Source organism: Orbicella franksi, chromosome 15, assembly GCF_964199315.1.
Source record: "Orbicella franksi chromosome 15, jaOrbFran1.1, whole genome shotgun sequence".
Taxonomy (NCBI): domain Eukaryota; kingdom Metazoa; phylum Cnidaria; class Anthozoa; order Scleractinia; family Merulinidae; genus Orbicella; species Orbicella franksi.
Genome location: NC_138159.1, coordinates 4589400 through 4608532, shown reverse-complemented (window position 1 = coordinate 4608532; position 19133 = coordinate 4589400). Strand labels below are relative to the sequence as shown.

Sequence of the window (19133 nt, the reverse complement as noted above, 5' to 3'; positions counted from 1 at the left end):
TAAGTAACGTCTTACAGAACGGATCTTGAACTCGGTTGGTAAGAAGTATACAAGTACTCTTTCAACAACAACAACAACAACAACAACAACAACAACAACAACAACAACAGCAACAAGAACTCTACAAAGTGTTTCTCTAGTGCAGAAGAAATACGGCTCTCTGGCAAACAGAAAGCCAGCGTATTTCTTGAAAAACCTCGCAAACCAACCGAGTATTCTTCGAAGAACATAATCAGTTGAATAAGTTTTTGATGAAGTATAACTGCCATTTGAAAACTCATGACAAGGCAGTGTCTGGGAATACGAAAATTAGAATTAGAATTAGAATTAGAGTCCTCGGGAGCTCATTAGCTAGGAGTCTAAGCGGCCCTGCAATATATAATGACCCCCCCCCCCCCACCTCCGCCCCCATCTTTCACCCTAGTCCCTCCCTGGTTAACCTAAAAATTTTGGAGATGATCTTCCCCCGAAAAGAAAATGATAAAGTAAAACTAACCTGGACTGGTACTTCGTGGGGTTCAGTTGATGAAGTGAGGGCCTCTAAACAACGAGTGTAAGCTTCTTGTAGCGCCTGGTCAAAAATAAACACAGTTAACGCAAAAATTACTCAGGACACAACACAAGTACATTAACTGTAAAAGTTAAGAATGTCTATCAAAGCTTGTGTGTGCCACTTTTGAAGACGCCTTTCTCCTGCTATACCCCTCTCCAAACTATTAGGGCAACCTGACAAGAATGCTAGTAGCGCCTTTAAAATAATGCTGGGATGGGGGGGGGGGGGGGGATAACCCGCCATGGGCTAGCATCCCACCCAAAGGGAGTAGCAATACTCCTTGTCGCTTCATGCTACAGAAACCGGTGGTGGAACATTCGCTCACAAAGCAGGTTTAGTGTTTTTTGTTTTTTTTTACGCACGAACACGAGCCAGTGATAACAACACCAAAAGCGTGCCGCAAAGAGGAAAACATCAGAAAGACAATGAAGACAGCGAAGATCTAGCAATTTTTTTTACCTCAATTCCGTCTTCTCTGCGCAGTTCCTCAGCGTTAAGCGCTGAGCAGTTGATGGTGTGATAAGCGAGTTCACTCGCAGCTGTCAGCAGAGGAGCAGACTTGGAGAACAAAGCGTCATCTCCTGTCTCGAGTCTGATGGTCTTGATCAGCATGGGATAACCAGCGTACTTGTATGGTTGGAGCTCTGGAATAAAACAAAAACACGATATCAAGAGTGGCCCAGAGTTTCTATAGGACAAGTGAAAAGTCTCCACACTAAAATATTTTATTGAGTCTCTTATTGAGTTCTGAGACTTCTCCTTTTCAGGAGCTCAGTCACGGCATTTTGAGTTGTTTTGACCTCTTTCAAAATCACTTTCAAATTGAAGGAAACCTGAGAATAGTAGTTTACAAAGATAGAAAAACACCAAAGAGATAATAACAAGCCGTAAAGGAACAAGGATGGTTCAGGATGGAGAAAATTAACACAGATTACAAACGTCAAAGTTGAAAGCCTTTTCAAAATTCGTGACGTAGCTCCTACAAGGACCAGTTTATCGTGTAATAATTCATAGTTAATGATAGTAACTAGGTAAGGAAGGAATTTATTTTACGAGGCTACTACTTGACAGTACAAATAATTCATAATTAGAATTTGGTACGGTAAAAAATAGGCCCTACCTTCCTTGTATCTCTTGAAGAGAATGGACTGCGACTTGAGAATAAGCACAATATTGTGTGGATCAGGGCCTTGTACTGTTCTTGAAGACTTAGAACACAGAAACTCATACGCCTTGTTCACTTTCTCAAAAATGTCCTGAAAAGAAACAAGGCCCAAAATGTGTATGTTAAGACGGCGAAAACGTTTTTGCTATAAGTTCATCTGAATACAACCTTTCTGCTTGCATCCAGCTTCTTCTTAGCCCTTCTCTTTCCAAGTGCACTTCCTTACAGCCCAAACAATTTTCACGCTGGCAAATAGGCCACTTCCGAGTTGGCTTTTGCCTCTGTCTTCATACGTGCGAAACCATTCATCTAAAAATGTGTTCCGCTTACAGGTTCAAATCAAACTCCTTTCCATATGAAAGGTTTTACACGAAGACTCGTTTTGAAACAGAGGCACAAGGTAACTTGGAAATGGCCTACTTAAGTCGAGAGTTTTTAATGCTCTTGAACTTAGGCGAAGGAAGGGTACTTCTTGATGAAGGAGATAAGCGAGCAAACACTACACTGCACTGTACTGTTTTAAGCAACCAAACACTGCACTGTACTGCACTGTTCTAAGCTACCAAACATTCCACTGTACTGTACTGTACTGTTCCACACAACATACAGACGAGACTCACCCTTCCATCCGGGTTCTTGTCTGGATGATATTTCTGTGCCATCCTGAAGTAGGCCTTCCGTACTTTAGCTTCATCGACCTCTCTGTGTGAAAAGGAAGTATAAATTCAATACCAAAAAACAAAACAGCTGAAAGAAAAATTCCACTTCAAGTCCACGCATTATGTTTGGTGTTTCAACACGGTTTGGGCTTGTAAAGCGAGGGACCTACAGCGTTCAAGTCGGTGTTTGGAACCGCAGTTTAAAAATACTCACATTCGTCCACTGAAACATCGAATTAATCATTTTATATAATGTACCAGGAGCACGGGGCTGGAGTATCTATTTAGCAAGGAATTCCAGCACGAAAAACCCCTGTTTTAATATCCCTGCAGTTTCAACAGAACAACCATAACAAGGAATGCACTGTCAAATTTTACAGGTGACGTTACCACTTTAGTGACAAGTCTGTAGTGAAACGCCGGTGTTTGACCATTCAAATGAAAGCTACTGAACAGCACTTTCACGTGGTATTGTTTATCATGCTGTGCAAGGTGGGTCTTTGAATAAAACCCTAGTGTGTGACCATTCAAATGAAAGCTATTGAGCAGTACTTTCACAGAAAGCAGATGCAGAGTGTGGCTCTTATCAAAGAATATATCCTGGTAAAGAGTAATTCTTACAATATTTTACTATAATATAATTATGATATTTTGTACCCTGAGGGGTCTCTTTTGACTTTAAGGATGTCATAGGCTTCTTCTAAAGTCAATGACGAAGGCTTCTTTTCCACTTCTTTCTTCCACGCCTCTAGAATGTCCTTGAGTAAGCGAACCTGTACAAACACGAAAGTACAGAATATCTTAAACAAGCAATGACACAAGTAAAAATAAAACGGTCAGGAAAGAAGAGCACATGAAAGAGGTTTAAGAGAAAAGAGACATTGAGAAAATTGCACACAAGAAAGCGTTTCCAACAAGTTGCATACTTCCGTCAAGAAAAGGAGTTCTTATTGGTTGCTTCTTACCGGTTCTCTGATTGGCCAATCGGGAAATTTATCAGTGTCACACAGATGACGCAAGTAAAAGATGTTACAGAACAACTCATTCTCCAGTTGAGGATATGAAATTACTGGGATGGGACAGTACTGCAAAGAAAATAAAAAAATACGTTATTACTGTGGGATTAGAGCGGTTTTCAATTGAGTGTCGAAAGTAACCAGGCAATTACTTTGGGTTTGGTTTTGGTTTTGGTTTTACTTCGGTTTGAGATTGGCTGAGTAGTCTAATTGGTAAGTACTTGGTTTGGTTTTGGTTTTGGTTTGGTTTTACGACACTCATTTGAAAACCGCTCTAAGAAAACGATGAAGAATTTATGCTATGACCAACCAGATGGCAGATCAAACAACAGGGACAATTACTGATAAGGTTTATGGATGGTGCAGTGGTGAGCGCACTCGCCTCCCACCAATGTAGCCCGAGTTTGATTCCGGCTAGGTGCCATATAGTCCGTTGTTGGTTCTCTCCTTGCTCCGAAGATTTTTCTCCGAGTACTCCGATTTTCCTCCGTCCACAAAAACCAACATCTCAAATTTCCAATTCGACCAGAATAGAAGACTCTCATGGAAACCAGCTAAGGCCGATGTTGCTTCCTCTCTAAATATTGTAATTTATTTACGTATTTCTTATCCATCATTCCCTCACGACACAACAACATCCCACAAAAAGATTATTTCCAATAATTCTAGTCTAAGAATCTACAATCATGGACAAAAGTCTTGGGACAAATTTGCACTCACTTTTGGCGCTTTTGCGTACACGCCAGGCGCGAATACAACTTCACCTGCCTAACCTCGCCCCCCACCCCCCATACAATGTTGAAAACTAGTACGTGCAATTTCAACTGATTGTCAACATTGTGTTGGGGGGGAGGGGGGACAGCAACCCGTTTATAAAGGATATAGCAGCGTTTTCTTCATACTTCAGTTCTAAAACACAGATAATCCGTTACATTACATAAGTGTCCCAAGGACTTTTGTCCACGATTGTAGGTACACCGCTCTAGACATCGTTAAACAATTCAAAAATTCTCCTGTAAAAACAATTCAACGAAATTGTACCATTTATCGAAAAAAGGGGTTTAAATATAAGGAGCAATGTGAGGAAAATAGATACATTCCTTACTTGATACAAAGCTCTTGTGTTACTCTGTAGTCTTGGCGAGAAGTCAGCTAAGTGAGTAGCGATCTTCTCTATCATCATTCGTCTGCAAAAGGAAAAACAATATGTGGTTAGTTCAAGGAAACGTGAACAATGCTCGTGGTCGACCAATTAAAGTTGCCTAGGACGATTGTAACTTTCATCGCAAACATTCCAAAGATCATTACCTCATTTCACTGTTCCAAATGGCTTCTGGTGTGTCAAACTCGCCCAAGAAAATCTCTGCAAACTTGTCAGGACCTAGAGAAAAGATACGGACAAAAATTAAAACTAAACTAAATTTAAAATGTGTGAAAAAACTAATGAACTGTGGCGAAGCATAACACAGAAAGTGACGCAATTTGCTCTGTTTTATTAGCTGTCTAAAGGCGGCGAAATACGAGATACGAAAAGCCTCAACTTGTCGCGCAACATTGTTTCGTTGCAAGTTTTGGGTTGATGTTTCATGTTTTTCACCTTTGTGATCAACTTGTCACGCAACAAAAGCATTTGTTGCGGGTTGAAGAAAGTTGTTGCGAAAAGTAGAGCGCGGGTCTACTTTGAGCAACAAATTTTGGCTTTGTTGCTCGTTTTTCATCAAACTCGCAACTTGTCACGCAACAAATTTGCTCATGTTGCGCGACAAGTTGAGGGTTTTTGTATCTCATATTTCGCCGCCTTTAGGGCCTCAGGTCACTTTTAGCAAGAGTAATTTTAGGGACTTAAAAATTATTTCATGAAAGGAAACAAAAATAGTTGCAAACTGAGCGTTTCTGTATCTGAATTGATTCTGAATAGAAAAAAGTGAAGTTTAAACAAAGCCTGACCATGATTCTCCAGGTAACACACCATGGCTTCTGGAAGAATTGGACCAAGGATGCTTCTTTGGATCAAATCTGACTGCTGACTCTGTAAACAAATTTTAGGTTGTTATAAACACACTGTGCCCGGCACCAGACCAGAGTAGCTTTTCTATAACAGACGTATTCTGCTAAAAGCCGTAAACCAAAGTTGTCACAGACTGTTCAAGACGGCCACTCACAAAAAAAAATCTTATTCTCTAAGAGTGTCTTAACACGGAGAAGGTATCATTACTTGTCCTCTTGGAAACGTTTTGCTCGATCTCATTATTACAACATTTCAAGCAATAAAATGTAACAAGTCGGTACACATCCAGAACTAAGGTCATTTTCACACGGTCTAACTCTAGAATGCTTTGCAGAAAACAATATTAGAAATATTAGACCCTTCGAGCGGACATCAAGCGTTCGACATGCCGATATATCAATCACTGTCACTTCTATACCTCTTCAGATCTGAAGGCTTGTTTCGTGTGTACTTCTTGAAGAAATCTGAAATGGGAGCAAAAAATGCAATCATTACGATGTACAATCTTGGGAATTGGCACTTCCTTCGGTAAAGCGATATGTAGCCTTGTGCCACGATACTCATTTGCAGAAACCAGGAATCCCCATTCTAACACATGTAAAATTAGTTTATTATACCTGCTGTATTCTTAATTGCTTTTGTCTGTTTTATGTTTGCTAAACAGGGACCAATCCTGCAAAACCTGGATGGGTAGAAAGAGTTCTTCACGCTTCTAAGTGTAACTGAAATCGTTTTGAAATAACAGAGCTGCATGCACATCTTAAGCTGAATAAGACTTAATTTACATTCGGCAAACGGGCCATCATTCATAGAGGCAAAAATACTTCAATCCATTCTCTTTAAATACTACTACAGTAGGTGTAGTAAAAGATCAAGTGACTGGTCAGTGGTAAGATGAAGGTAAAGTTTGACTTTTGTCGAGAGAACCTGGAATTATTTTCCCAAACAACTCGAGACTAAATATTTTTGTCTCCATACATCATAACAGTTGTTACCTTCCAATGGGTAGCACGTTTGATCCAGTGTACATCATGATGAAGAAGAAAACTCCAGTCAGATAGAGCCGAGGCAGGATAGGGTTGTCCTAGAAAACCAAAGAACTAAAATCTAATCTTGTTCATAAAATAAATACATACAAACAAACAAACAAACAAACCATTTAAAACTTAAGGAAATTTACTAATAAAGGATTTGTTATATGGAAAAAAAAAATTCTTTTCTTGCGGGACACAGCGGGTAATCCTGGGCAGGCAAGATAGAGCCATCTTGACTGGTCGGGTAGCCAATCACAGCGCAGGATTCCATTTATCTTGCCGCTCACGCAGCCAGCCATAATACGTGTATGTATTGAACTTACCACCATCATATCCAGAAGAAGAATCGAAACTTTCTCCACAATAATGGGATCAAAGGTTAACAAGAGCTGTTGTAGAAAATAAACAATGAAAGATCATTCCGACAGTAAGGTAAAGACTGCTCAACTTGCTTCTGTCATTCATGGCCGAAAACCTTATCTTATTGCTCACTTCCTGACTAAAATAGTTAAGCCAAAATTTTTCAAGTTTGCCGTTTGCAATCCATGTTAATCTTCTCCATCATTACTATCCTTGCTACTTTATGGTTTATTGTTATCGCTTTGGTGTTTTTCTATCTTAGTAAAATATTACTTTCGGGTTTCCTTCAATTTAAAGGTAATTTCGTACGTGGCCAAAATAACTCAAAATACCGTGACTGAGATCCTTTAAACCCCATAAAAGTTGGCAGGCATTTTAAAAATTCAAATTTTCTATGCTTAGATTTCTTTATGCCTACTAATGTACTTCACTGAAAAATTCTAGCTCTCCATATTTTCTACGGTTTAATTGTTTTGCAGTAGCATGGAGTACAGTCGGCCCTCAAAACTACTCTCAGTAGCAAAGTCAAGTAGCCGGAACAAGAGCATAACTCTCTCAACTAAATTTGCAGAAAATATACGGCAGACAGTAGGGAGAATTTTGCTGCTGAACTTCAATGGTTAAAGGCTTATGTGTAGGACATATCAAGCCTACATACCTGAACCAGATGAGGCAAACACGTTGCTTCTGACAGCATCCTCTTTGCTCTTGGAAGCGGTCGCACAATGGCACCGTCAGCATCCCTGACAACCAAAGGCAAGTACAAGAAATAATTATTTCCTCAGTAATAGAATATTAGGCAAAACGTTTATTACGAAATGGGATACTATCTAGACAATCATTAACACAAACGTCTAAAACTGGGTATAGATCAAGTACATGTTCTTCCCAGTACGGGGTTGAGATAAAGAACTCTAGTGGCAATGTTATTACCACAAATGTATTAGTATCAGAGGTTGCAATCCACTACAGAATTCCCTTCACATTATTGGCTAGTGCTAGTGATGTTGTTGTGCAGCTCAAGTTTAGAGTAACAACTCTCCAGAAAAGAAATAAATATGAGGCATTAGTAATTCATTTTCTTTTGACCAAAGCGAATCTGAAAACAATTAAAAGCAAAACATGATCAGCCTATGAACAAAACAAAAAACGTTTCCCTCAACAGCAGAACTCCTTCTTCAAGGGATTTTAAGGACAGCTCAGCAATATCAAATATTCAATTACTCGATGTAGTGTCATATTACAATTCCAAACACGCATTTCGTCAAAAACTCAATTTTAACTCGCTTCTAGGTATTTGAAATGTGATGAAACTCTGTTCCTCGTGTTTGATGGATCAAGTCCTAACCTGTTTGGGTAGAATTCACAAATCTTGATGAGCATGTTCAAGATCAGAACAGCCAAATCGGATTCATTCATAACAGCGTTTCCAGTTGCTAGCAGGTACCACTTGAGCTGTGGGATGCTCTGCAGTGGCCTCCAACCATCCATACCCTGAGCCCAGCACTTTGTTTCAGGTCGTAGAGTTCCTTCAGCCGACATGTCCTTCATCTGTAACAACATCAAGCAACATTTTTACAAAATTTGCAAACTCAAAACTGTAAACATAGAGGACAAATTGAAAGCTTTGGATTGAAGGATAGAAATGCAGTGTCCAAAAAGGACAAGTCGTCATCTTCTGTGTAAGTTAAAACCACAATCCTGTACGGTTGAACCTCTCCTTACACACTTGGCCATAACATGGTCACGTCCATATTACAGACAGTCCACTTGGTCCCTCCCCCCCCCCCCCCAAAAAAAAACACAGTTCTTATAATCTACCTTTATTATAGAGCATTCTCACACGATGTCATCATTAGCGTGGCTTGTTTTTGGGCAGAACTCAAGTCATTGGCCTTTGCAGTTTCAAATCCATAGGCCACAGCAATTTTTAAAGTGTTTATTTCCCATACTGCAATACTATTAAGAGAAGGTAGCCGAAAATGAAATTCACCAATGAGTATGAAAAGCCACTGGCAAACCAACCTCTGGTCATCTCATACCAAGCTGTTGGTAAACATCCAGGGTTCGTACCCTTTTTCAAAAACAAATATTCAGGACAATTCCAGGACTTTTCCAGGAGTCTAAAATTCACATTAACCCTTTCACTCCCAAGATCTTAATGTTAATTCTCCTTACTGTCGGCCATAAATTTCATATTTTTCTACTTGAGTTTAACAGATTTCCAGAACTTTCCAGGCCCAGTAGCCCTTTTCCAGGACTTTCCAGTCCTGGAAAATGCCACAATAAAATTCCAGGACTTTCCAGGTTTTCCAGGACCCGTACGAACCCTGAACATCTCTTAAGGTCCAAACAAGGTTAAAAATGGACCATGTGGTCCATACTGCCGGTGCTTATTCCAGTTTCCGTGCCATAAAGTGACCAGCGGTATTTTCACTCCCCCCTGGATGGGATGCTACTCCATCGCAAGGTTACCGCTCCCAGCATATTTGTCAGTACCCCATTCATACACTGAAGTGAAGAGACAAACAAAGACACAGCAAAATGCTTGTGGCATTACTGACCTCCTTGAAGCTGAATGGTCCAAGTCTTTCCTTTTCCTTGTTTCCGTAGTACCACTCTTTTTCACTGTCTCGCTGCATCATTTCAGGAGAGGCCTCCAGTAAATTGCTCTTCAAGATAAAAATAACGAAAAATAAGGTTTACAGATGATAAATTATAGGCGTCCAGTACCATCTAGTTATGATAGTTATTACAAAACCCCCGGGGGGAATACTTCCAGAAAAGTTGGGTGGGGGTGTGCGGCCCACTTCCCAAAACCTTTACCCTATTTACGACCAAAATCTGCGTTTTTTGCTACCCTATGTATGACCTGTCCAAAACTTCGATAACCTATTTTTGACCATTGCGGTTGACTCAGTTGCCCCAAACATGAGTTATGAAGGGCTTTTGTTGATGGTTTTATTGATAAAGATGAAAACGTAGCTTCCTCTAAGAAACATACCCAATTCAAGACTAGAGTGCTAAAACCATACCCTATTTATAAACAAAATGGCCAAAATCGATACCCTATTTATGACCAAAACAGCTGAAGAACCCTACCCTTTGGAGCCGCACATACCTATAGAGCCCATATAAGGGAGTACCCCCCCCCCCTCCCCCAGGCACAAAAGACATCAAAATGACCGAAAATGAATTTGGTTGATATTCACACAGTACGAATCAAGCAATTTACATGAAGTATTATGTGCTGACCACTGATGACGTGACCGTACTTCAATTCGGTATCAAGACGTTTGACAAGACAGTAATAAAGGTGCGTTTTAAAGTCTGAGAATTATGGAATGATCAATCTGAATAGAGCCAAATTTTAACATTTGACAGCCTTACATAAAGCCTGCGTGAAAAGTACATGTCTCCAGGCAGGCCACCTTAGTACACACTAAATAGAGAACATATCTATAGTTATGCAGCCTAGCGCTGAGATCTTGAAGAGACGCTGGAGATGAATAGACCACACTCTTCGCAAACCCCCGACCAACATCACAAGGCAAGCCCTGTCCTGGAACACCGAAGGCATGAGGAAGAGAGGACTACCACGGAACTCATAGTGTCAGGAACTGGAAGCAGACATCTGGACATTGGGGCTGACTTGGAGTCAGCTAGAGAGGCAAGACTCTTGCAGGTGGCCTATGCCCCAGGAGAGCTTCTAGGCATAAAGTTAAGTTATGCAGTGGGTTTGTTTTTCTGAAGATCCACTCAAGACCCGTAACAAACTTTCAGTCTTACACTACATGTAGCAAATTACCTGGAGTGGCACCACCGCTCTAGATGTGTGTAGGTGCGCTAGTGTTAGAAGATCCACAAGAACTCTTATCCCGCTGACATCCATCATCTCTTTGACATTTCTCTGTGGTACAAAAATAATAATATAAGTCATCATCTGACGCAAGCTGCAAATGATTTTCACAGGTTAGTGACTTTAAAAAGCTGCAATGGAGGCAAAAGAAAACTCCAGGATTTTTGTTTGGTCTAACTTTAAAACTGCTAAACAGAGACGAATGACTCTGCCAATCTAAAAATCTTAATAAGGATAACAGAAAATGGTGCACTCACCTTGTTCTTGATAAGTGCATTCAAGAACTGAATAAGACGATCCCTCTCCAATTTGTCTGTTGTCTGCAAAAGAAGCAACAAACACAATAACAGAACTTCTAATAATGTTAGCTCAGTCGATCATCACTCAGTTTAGAACTTTTAATTTTTCATTGATGTACACTGTATCTCACAAGAACAGGTGTCAAACAAGCAAAAATTGCAACTAGAACATGTCTGAAGTATTACTTTGCTACCATTAAAAATAAGTTTGCTTCGTTGTTTAATGCATAAGGCTCTAATAATTATATGAACACAGTCTATTTCTTAAGAGAGAGAAACAAACGTAAAAACCCTGACAATAATTAGCCGAAACAGTTATAGTTAAATTAAGGAAACACTGTTATTCAGTAAGCTCGTTACCTTCTCGAGCATTCCAACAATATATCTTGTATCATTGAAGGCACCAATTTCATCATGGCATTTGCTGTACACTTTGGTCATAGCCTAAGGAGAGTATTTGAAAATCAAAAATACTTGTTAACTTAAAAGCTTGGACAAGACGCTTTACTCTTGGTGCCTCTATCCACTTCTGGGTATAAATGGTTACATGCACATCTTTATGGCAACCTCGTACAAAAGTGCTTGAGGCAGACTGTAATTTAGAACAGTCTCATCCCAGAGCCCACGCGTTTTGGGTCAACGGTGGCCAAATACAAGATGCTCTGAACAAAATCAAAAACTGGAAAATCCTGGTTCCGGTTTGATTTTGCCCATGTGTTCAAGTTTAATAACGGTTTCTAAACATGCTCAGAGAGAGTAACCACTGTAGCTAATGCTGGCTCACCTTCTGATTTCTCCCAGAGGTCTCGATTTTCCGATGCCAACCAGAAAGATCGCAACCTCTGGGAACGAGATTGGCGAAGGAATAGATAGAGTCCTGCTCAGGGTGGGTGTATGGGGTAGCTCTGATAAGCTCTGATAGCGTGCGCCACTATGAACCAAATACACACCTAACCTTGCCAACAAAACTGTAGAATATCTTGATTACAATCACTAAGTTTTTCTACGAGCACACTTACTTGTAAGCACATTGCCTTCATAGCCGGTTTAGTAGTCAGGAGAAATCGGTGGTACAGGTCGTTGAAAAATTCTAACCTGAAAATAAAATGTTGTATTTAAGAGCCTTGCAAGTCCTTCCCTAAAAAAAGCTATAATTGTTTTAGATCACAACCACAGTGGCACTTACGAATTGTGGATCAACGTTTTTCCTTCCTCTTCTTCGAGAAGCAGCCTGAGATAGTAGTCACCGATTTTGATTTCTTCGCTGAGACACTCATATCGTACTTCAAACTCTTGGTGATTCCAAGAGATGACATGATTTGAACCAAGATCCTGTGCAGAAAAGGAAAGAAGGTGTCATTATGAGGTTTTTTTTTACATCTTTGCTAAAGATGGTTTTATCTTTTAGATATGTGATAAAACCCTAGTGTGTGACCATTCAAATGAAAGCTATTGAGCAGTACTTTCATGTGGTACTGTTTATTATGCTGTACAAGATGGTTCTAACTTTTAAGTCTGTGGATGAAACCCTAGTGTGTGACCATTCAAATGAAAGCTATTGAGCAGTACTTTCATGAGGTACTGTTTATTATGCTGTACAAGATGGTTCTAACTTTTAAGTCTGCGGATAAAACCCTAGTGTGTGACCATTCAAATGAAAGCTATTGAGCAGTACTTTCATGTGGTACTGTTTATTATGCTGTACAAGATGGTTCTAACTTTTAAGTCTGCGGATAAAACCCTAGTGTGTGACCATTCAAATGAAAGCTATTGAGCAGTACTTTCATGTGGTACTGTTTATTATGCTGTACAAGATGGTTCTAACTTTTAAGTCTGTGGATGAAACCCTAGTGTGTGACCATTCAAATGAAAGCTATTGAGCAGTACTTTCATGAGGTACTGTTTATTATGCTGTACAAGGTGGGTCTAACTTTTAAGTCTATGGATGAAACACTAGTATGTGTTCATTCAAATGAAAGCTATTGAGCAGTACTTTCATGTGGTAATGTTATACTGCACAAGCAAACAGAACACAAATACCGCACCCTGTCTACAGCAAATGCTCTCATCTCTGCCTCCAAAGCTTCTCTGAGTTCTTCTCTTGTCTGCAAAGAACACAGTTGAACTAAATAAGCAAAAACGGCATTGACGAAAAAGTAAAACTTAATCAAAATATTCCAGTAATTCCTTATAATGTAAGTTCCTACTTCATGTAGCATACAGAACAACGAAATGGAAGTTGTCCTGAAACTGTCAAAAAAAACTTGAGCACCTTGTAGTTCCAGATGAGGTTGGGCTGAGAATGATCTTGATTAAACCTGAAAATGCAAGGAAATTATGTCAGGTATCGTTTCTATTTGTCCCTACTAAAAGAAAGGAGAATATTGACTTCTTGAAGACTACGGGATCAGAACTATCAATGTGCTTCATGGTTCACTCAATTTTATACATTATTTATTTTAATTAGAGATGAAAAAGAGATGTGCGTGCATGCATTGTCTGTATTTGGTGGTACATGAACTCTTAGGCCCGATTCAGACGCAGTACTTCACATGAGCCGAATCAAATTCGAATTTAGGCCGACCCAAATTGATTTAGACCAGCTGAATTGATTCGGACGCCGATCTCAATTCCAGCCGAACTAAATTCAATGAAATATAAGTGCATATCTATCGGCGCTGATACATGCTGAACTCAGTTCAGTCCCGTAAACATAGTAAACAACAACAAAGCACGATCCAAAGCCGTCCTGTGAAAAATATACGAAAGGTTGGCAAAAAGGAGCAGAATTAGGCTAACTGCATTTATTTTATCTTTTTACATGTGACTGCGAGAAGACAACTAATAAATTGGTTCAGATGTCTTACTTCACATGAACTCAATTCTTTGAACTCGATTCGGCTTATGTGAAGCACGGCATCTGAACCAGGCCTTACCCTCCCATGCAGACATCTTTTGAGCTTGCCACGAATTCTTAACTCCCTCGTGTAAGTGGGAGAGGAATGCGTGATATGTACAATGTATGAGGCAAATTAACTTCAAGTTTAAAACAATATTCTTTACTCTTGTCATGCACACTCTAGATAAAATTTTGATAATGCATCAAGAGATTAGAAGTTGGTAACTTGTTAATGACTTACTTGTAGTAGAATAGTTCCCAGTTTGCATCACTTTTGATTCTTTGTCTTCTCTTTCTTAGAATCACAGGCTTCTGATTTGTCTGTTGAGAAACATTGGTGAAGGTCATTCCTCCGAGTTGCATTGCGCGTCCCTACCGCGCACGATTTTCGTGTCATTAGTGTGCGCGCACTAACAAGCGCGTGCATACATCTACATACAACATCAAGAGATTTACTCCAAGCTAAGCTCGAAAGCGAAATGAACGCCATTGAAATTAATAATTGATGTAAAAGTTAATGACCTGCCTTTGCTATAATTTCTGTGACTATCAACAATTGTCTTTTCTAATTTTATTTTAAAAAGCGTTGAATTGTAGAGTGCTTTTCTTACATCTGTTGATTTCAATCCCATCTTTGTCCTCCAGTGAGTCAACACAACATCCAGCTGTACAAAGTACTGGTTCTTCTTAGGTTTGGATGAATCCTTCGATTAAAAAAAATTTACGGTGAATGCATCGACATAACAAAGAAATCATCAATCAAGGAAAATACTACATTTAGTCAGCAATGTTATACTCGGAAATGGCAGCCCGAGTAGCATGGAAGACTGATTTGTTTATTAAAATAACTTTGTGAATGGGGAGGTTTATGCTGTTTAAGATGATTTCCGCAGAACGTTCGAGCAATAATGGCAAAAATTAACTTACCAAAAAACCCTCATGGCGTCAAAATATTTTGAATACAGCTAAGACGAACTTATCGAGAATTCAGCTCTCAAGCTGACCCCGCGAGAGAAAATTGAACTTGAAGTTATCTATATTTCAATTAAAACAGACGTTTCGTGTTAGCTGAAAACACAATAACACACGCTTTAAGCATTCTTACGAGGTTTGACATTAAGTTTGTCGAGAATGCTTGAGAATTTAATCGTGGGGTCACTTATAAGAGAAATGAACTAAAGTGAGTTGTTTTAAATAGTATTCCAAAAGTTACTGTGTTGTGAGTAGATTTTTAGTAAATGATTTTTGCACTTATTGCTCGAACTTTGAGCGGAATCCGTCTTAAAACGATTTCAGTCAGTTTTGGCTTCACTGTTTCACTCTATATACGTTGTATGGAGAGGAACTGTTCAGTGAGGCTACAACTCGTTGACATCACTTTAAAATGGCGTAATCCTCCACAGCAACATAATACACACACAAACGATGTCACAAAGGCGTTTTACAGCATTCTGTTTCAGTATTTTTAGCTGCTGAATATGTTTGTTACATTCCCATACTACCGGTAACTGTTATAATTACATTGTTTTGCAACGTTTTATAACAAAGCACAATGAGATAAAGAAACCTGTTGTCCTAGTATTTTCAAAATTATTTTCAGTTAGACTCTCACATCTTTAAGGACTCAAGGCATGAACGCAATAAAAACAGTGACAGAAACTAATGTAAATTTACATTCAGACTCCTTAATTCAGTAGAATTTTTAAAAAAAAAAAAAAGGAAACAAATACATCGCTAATATCGCTGGACCAACAATTGTTTTTGTTGCTTACTTCAGCAAGTTTCACATTGTCTCGGACATGAAGTTTGTCAATCTCAGCTTCTGGGACCTATTATCAAATAAATAAGAAGACATGAGACAAAGTTTAAATCTTAGATTTACATTAGTAACGTTAAGAAACATTTTCATCAGCCTTACTGGCAAATGTGTGTGTAGCTACTATCTCTCAGCCAACTTTCATTAGTTGGAAAATTTCAAGCAATTTAAAGGAACTGATGTTTTGCATTTAAATGAAAATCATCCACAACTGGGAATTGCCACGATTGCAGATGAACTTGGTCTTTCTTTCTTTCATTTAAAACAAATACAAGGCAAATATTGACAAAGCACAGGGGCAGATCAATACCGGTTTCCACCGTTTTACGAAAATCGGTCAGATATTTCAGAATTACTCAAGAACTCCCCGGCAAAAGGGGACTTTAGGAAAAAAATTCCAGAACATTTTTCAAGGGAGCATGGCCCTGGACCCCTCCAGAAGACACTCGTTATTTCGGAGATCAGTCACCATTTATCCTAGATCTGCGCCTGAAGCATGATATAACCAAACTCTTATAGGATCTTTCGTTAATGAAAAAATCTCCAAAAGAATTATTCCTACAAAAAATTCAGCATCTTCAAACATGAAGTGATTAATAACAATACCTTTTCTTCTGACTGGAGATAATTCATGAGTCCTGCAGGCTACAGACAAGACAATAATTTATAATCGTTATTTTAGCTTCCTAAATTCTCGTCATTACTCACAATTTTAGTGCATACAAAACATGGTCTACATGGAAGAGAGCAAAAAACATTAAAAAATGTTGTTTAAAGAGATGATTTCACGGCTCGATGAAAGTGCGACCTCCAGCGTTAGACCACTCAATTCCACGGTTCATGAAACAATCTAAAGAAAGCTGATGAATGTTAGAGGAAATTTTCCTTTGAAAGTTTCAAGTCAGTTTTAAGAACATGATATTTCTCACAAAGCTGCGGCATGACTCCTATGCATTGCTTATAAACGTATTTGATGTGAGTAGCTAACTAATACTAGCATGATCAGGAACCGTTATTGAACTTGAACATATGTGTACAATCAAACCCGAACCAAGATTTTCTGGTTCTGGTTTTTTATTTCATCCAGAACGTTGGGTGTTTGGTCACCACTGACCAAAAACACGTGGGCGCTGGGGAGAAAAGATTAAGTGTAAGTTTTTTACCATTATCCTCTTCAGAAGTCCCATGGCAGTGGGATGACCTGTGACCCACAGAGTAACCAAGTGCCTGCTAAGCTGTCTGTTGATAAAAATCATCAATGAATGATTAGTTATGAAGCCATGCTTTCAAGCTAAGTATATGTAAGCGTGCATCACAATCCAATTGTGCACTGTCATGTCGTGAACAAAGTTAACTCCACTACGCCTTTACCATTGGCAATGTTATAAAATCCTCAAAACTTTAGATTTGCATCCGGTCGTGATGCAATTAAGATGCTTGGAGAGCACTCAAAAAGCTAGAGTTGCTCTCAATGGTGCCTTGAGCAAGCAGGTTAGTACTGGTGTATACATGTAAATGGGTACCGGCAAATTAATGCTGGGAATAGCCCTGCGATGGACTAGCATCCCATCCAGGGGATATTGAAAAATTCTTCGTCACTTAAAGCTGCAGAAGCCAGGATAAAATGTGTAAAGTGCTGGCTGTATGAGCTGAGCAGACCTAACCTTTACCATAATGATCTCACCTGTTTGTGAGTAATCTGTTATCTGAGCTCTGAGTATACATTGCTGTGTGAAGGTGACGAGGCAGGGCTCCTTCAGCCAAGGCAAGATCCTGCATTTTTGCTGCAATCTCCGAGTCTCCCTCCTGCAGAACAGAATCAAATATATACAGACTGTAAAACTTTCCTCAGGTAATAAGCAGCAACTGCTTGAAGAAAACACCCCTAATGTTTACTACTGTCATAGGTTCATGGCAAATGGGCTCTGTCTGGTGAAAAGTGAGTTTTCCTACCAACGATACATACTTACTACTGTAATTTGAAAGCTTACATGTATAAAAATTATGTGCATCAGTCTGGTTAACATTCCTGCATGGAAATGTCAACAGCACTTTGTGAATGTATTTTACTCAGAGGGTACATTGTAAGTTCACAATGCTTCATGAGGGTCCAAGAAGAAAACCAACAATGTGCCATATAATTATAGTTTTAAGATTAAAACTACAGTTAACGACCAAGAAAGGTAAATGGTGTTTTACAAATTACATTAGTTTCTAAAGAAAAAGTTGGGCTGTGCCAGTGGGCATGTGAAACACTTCTGTATGTACCAACTTGAAGTCAGTAGAGGTAAAATAAACACTGTAGAAAGTGAGCTAAGCTGACGTTTTGAGCGTTGTACTGTGTCTTACCTCGATTACAGCTTTCATTACCATTCCAGCCCCTTTCACAATTGCCATTGATGGATGCTGATCAAGAATGTAGATAAACCAAGTAAAAAAGTCAATCCTTAGGCTTATTTACGCCACACCAACAGCTTTACCAAACAGGCTAAAATTTATTTAGAAGTGTGACACATTATTGCATGTACGTCTACATTTTCAGTCACAGGCAGGAACTTATCTGTCTTCACTTGCTACAGAAATAAAATCCACCGCACAAATCATACATACATGTACGTGTACAATAAGTACTCAGCTCAGTTGTGGTCTGTGGCACATACCAAACTGAATAAAACCTACTGTTACTGTCTGTACCTGGAATAACTTGAAAATGTTACGTCCAAGATCCGCAACCATTTCCAACAAGGTGTCGAACTGAGTTCCTTCTGTTGTTTCACTGTGGATACAGGTAACACAGACTGTGTTTAGAACAGCACTACATTGATGGACAAAATTAAAACCACTTGCTAGTTCCTTCTCAGTCATCTTGTAAAGTGAACAGAGTTTACAGGTGGAGCAGTTGTTTCTAAGTTCAAGGCATGATAGGTTTTTCTTGAGTTTAACATTAGATAAGTATTTTCCTTTTTGAAGCAAATTACTGTAACAAGTATTGTGGATAACCCACATTAAGCCCAAACGTAATTGCCTCATTTGTGGCATAATATGTTTCAAAAGTACATGTACACATACATGTACAGGCATGTAACACATCCCAAGTCTTCTTGAAAATGAAGTAATGTCACAATAGTTGTAATCATTGGAATAAAAGTATTATAAATATTACGATAAGGTAACAATTACTTTTCATAAAATCTATATTAATGATACACATTTTTATACCTGTATGGTGGACATAATGCAAAAGTCAGGAAGTCAAGGAGTGAACTAACAACAAGAGCTCCTGTGCTTCTGTTCTGTAAAAGAAAAAAGGTTTAATTTTACTTCATGGTAGCAGTACGTTTTCTACCACAAACTGCAGTTATTTTTGTCACACAAGCCCTGCAAAGAATTCAAACATGTAGTGAATTGAAAGCTCACTTCCTTTAAAAAAACCTGACTTAAAATGTTGTTAACTGCTACAGGGTT

The 19133-nt window shown here is 39.0% G+C and overlaps 1 protein-coding gene across 2 annotated transcripts in view; it reads right to left on the bottom strand.

Annotated features, from left to right (window-relative positions):
* LOC145469684 (dnaJ homolog subfamily C member 13-like) overlaps positions 1 to 19133 on the bottom strand; it is a 40465-nt gene that overhangs the window by 8881 nt on the left and 12451 nt on the right. For both annotated transcript variants that reach the window (XR_014042357.1, XM_081453452.1), the window contains exons 21-51: positions 18888 to 18961; positions 18363 to 18444; positions 18018 to 18074; positions 17353 to 17474; positions 16832 to 16907; positions 16275 to 16313; positions 15625 to 15681; positions 14464 to 14556; positions 14094 to 14173; positions 13226 to 13271; positions 12999 to 13058; positions 12140 to 12285; positions 11973 to 12048; positions 11314 to 11397; positions 10912 to 10974; positions 10604 to 10705; positions 9360 to 9467; positions 8144 to 8346; positions 7454 to 7538; positions 6759 to 6824; positions 6397 to 6485; positions 5820 to 5865; positions 5341 to 5422; positions 4702 to 4774; positions 4499 to 4580; positions 3343 to 3462; positions 3035 to 3150; positions 2339 to 2420; positions 1674 to 1809; positions 1013 to 1197; positions 497 to 571 (exon numbers count right to left, since the gene is read on the bottom strand). Coding sequence is in view for 1 of the 2 variants with exons in the window: in XM_081453452.1 (XP_081309578.1) it covers positions 497 to 571; positions 1013 to 1197; positions 1674 to 1809; positions 2339 to 2420; positions 3035 to 3150; positions 3343 to 3462; positions 4499 to 4580; positions 4702 to 4774; positions 5341 to 5422; positions 5820 to 5865; positions 6397 to 6485; positions 6759 to 6824; positions 7454 to 7538; positions 8144 to 8346; positions 9360 to 9467; positions 10604 to 10705; positions 10912 to 10974; positions 11314 to 11397; positions 11973 to 12048; positions 12140 to 12285; positions 12999 to 13058; positions 13226 to 13271; positions 14094 to 14173; positions 14464 to 14556; positions 15625 to 15681; positions 16275 to 16313; positions 16832 to 16907; positions 17353 to 17474; positions 18018 to 18074; positions 18363 to 18444; positions 18888 to 18961 (2805 nt within the window). In the remaining variant the exon portion in view is untranslated. The remainder of the gene's footprint in view (positions 1 to 496; positions 572 to 1012; positions 1198 to 1673; positions 1810 to 2338; positions 2421 to 3034; positions 3151 to 3342; positions 3463 to 4498; positions 4581 to 4701; positions 4775 to 5340; positions 5423 to 5819; positions 5866 to 6396; positions 6486 to 6758; positions 6825 to 7453; positions 7539 to 8143; positions 8347 to 9359; positions 9468 to 10603; positions 10706 to 10911; positions 10975 to 11313; positions 11398 to 11972; positions 12049 to 12139; positions 12286 to 12998; positions 13059 to 13225; positions 13272 to 14093; positions 14174 to 14463; positions 14557 to 15624; positions 15682 to 16274; positions 16314 to 16831; positions 16908 to 17352; positions 17475 to 18017; positions 18075 to 18362; positions 18445 to 18887; positions 18962 to 19133) is intronic.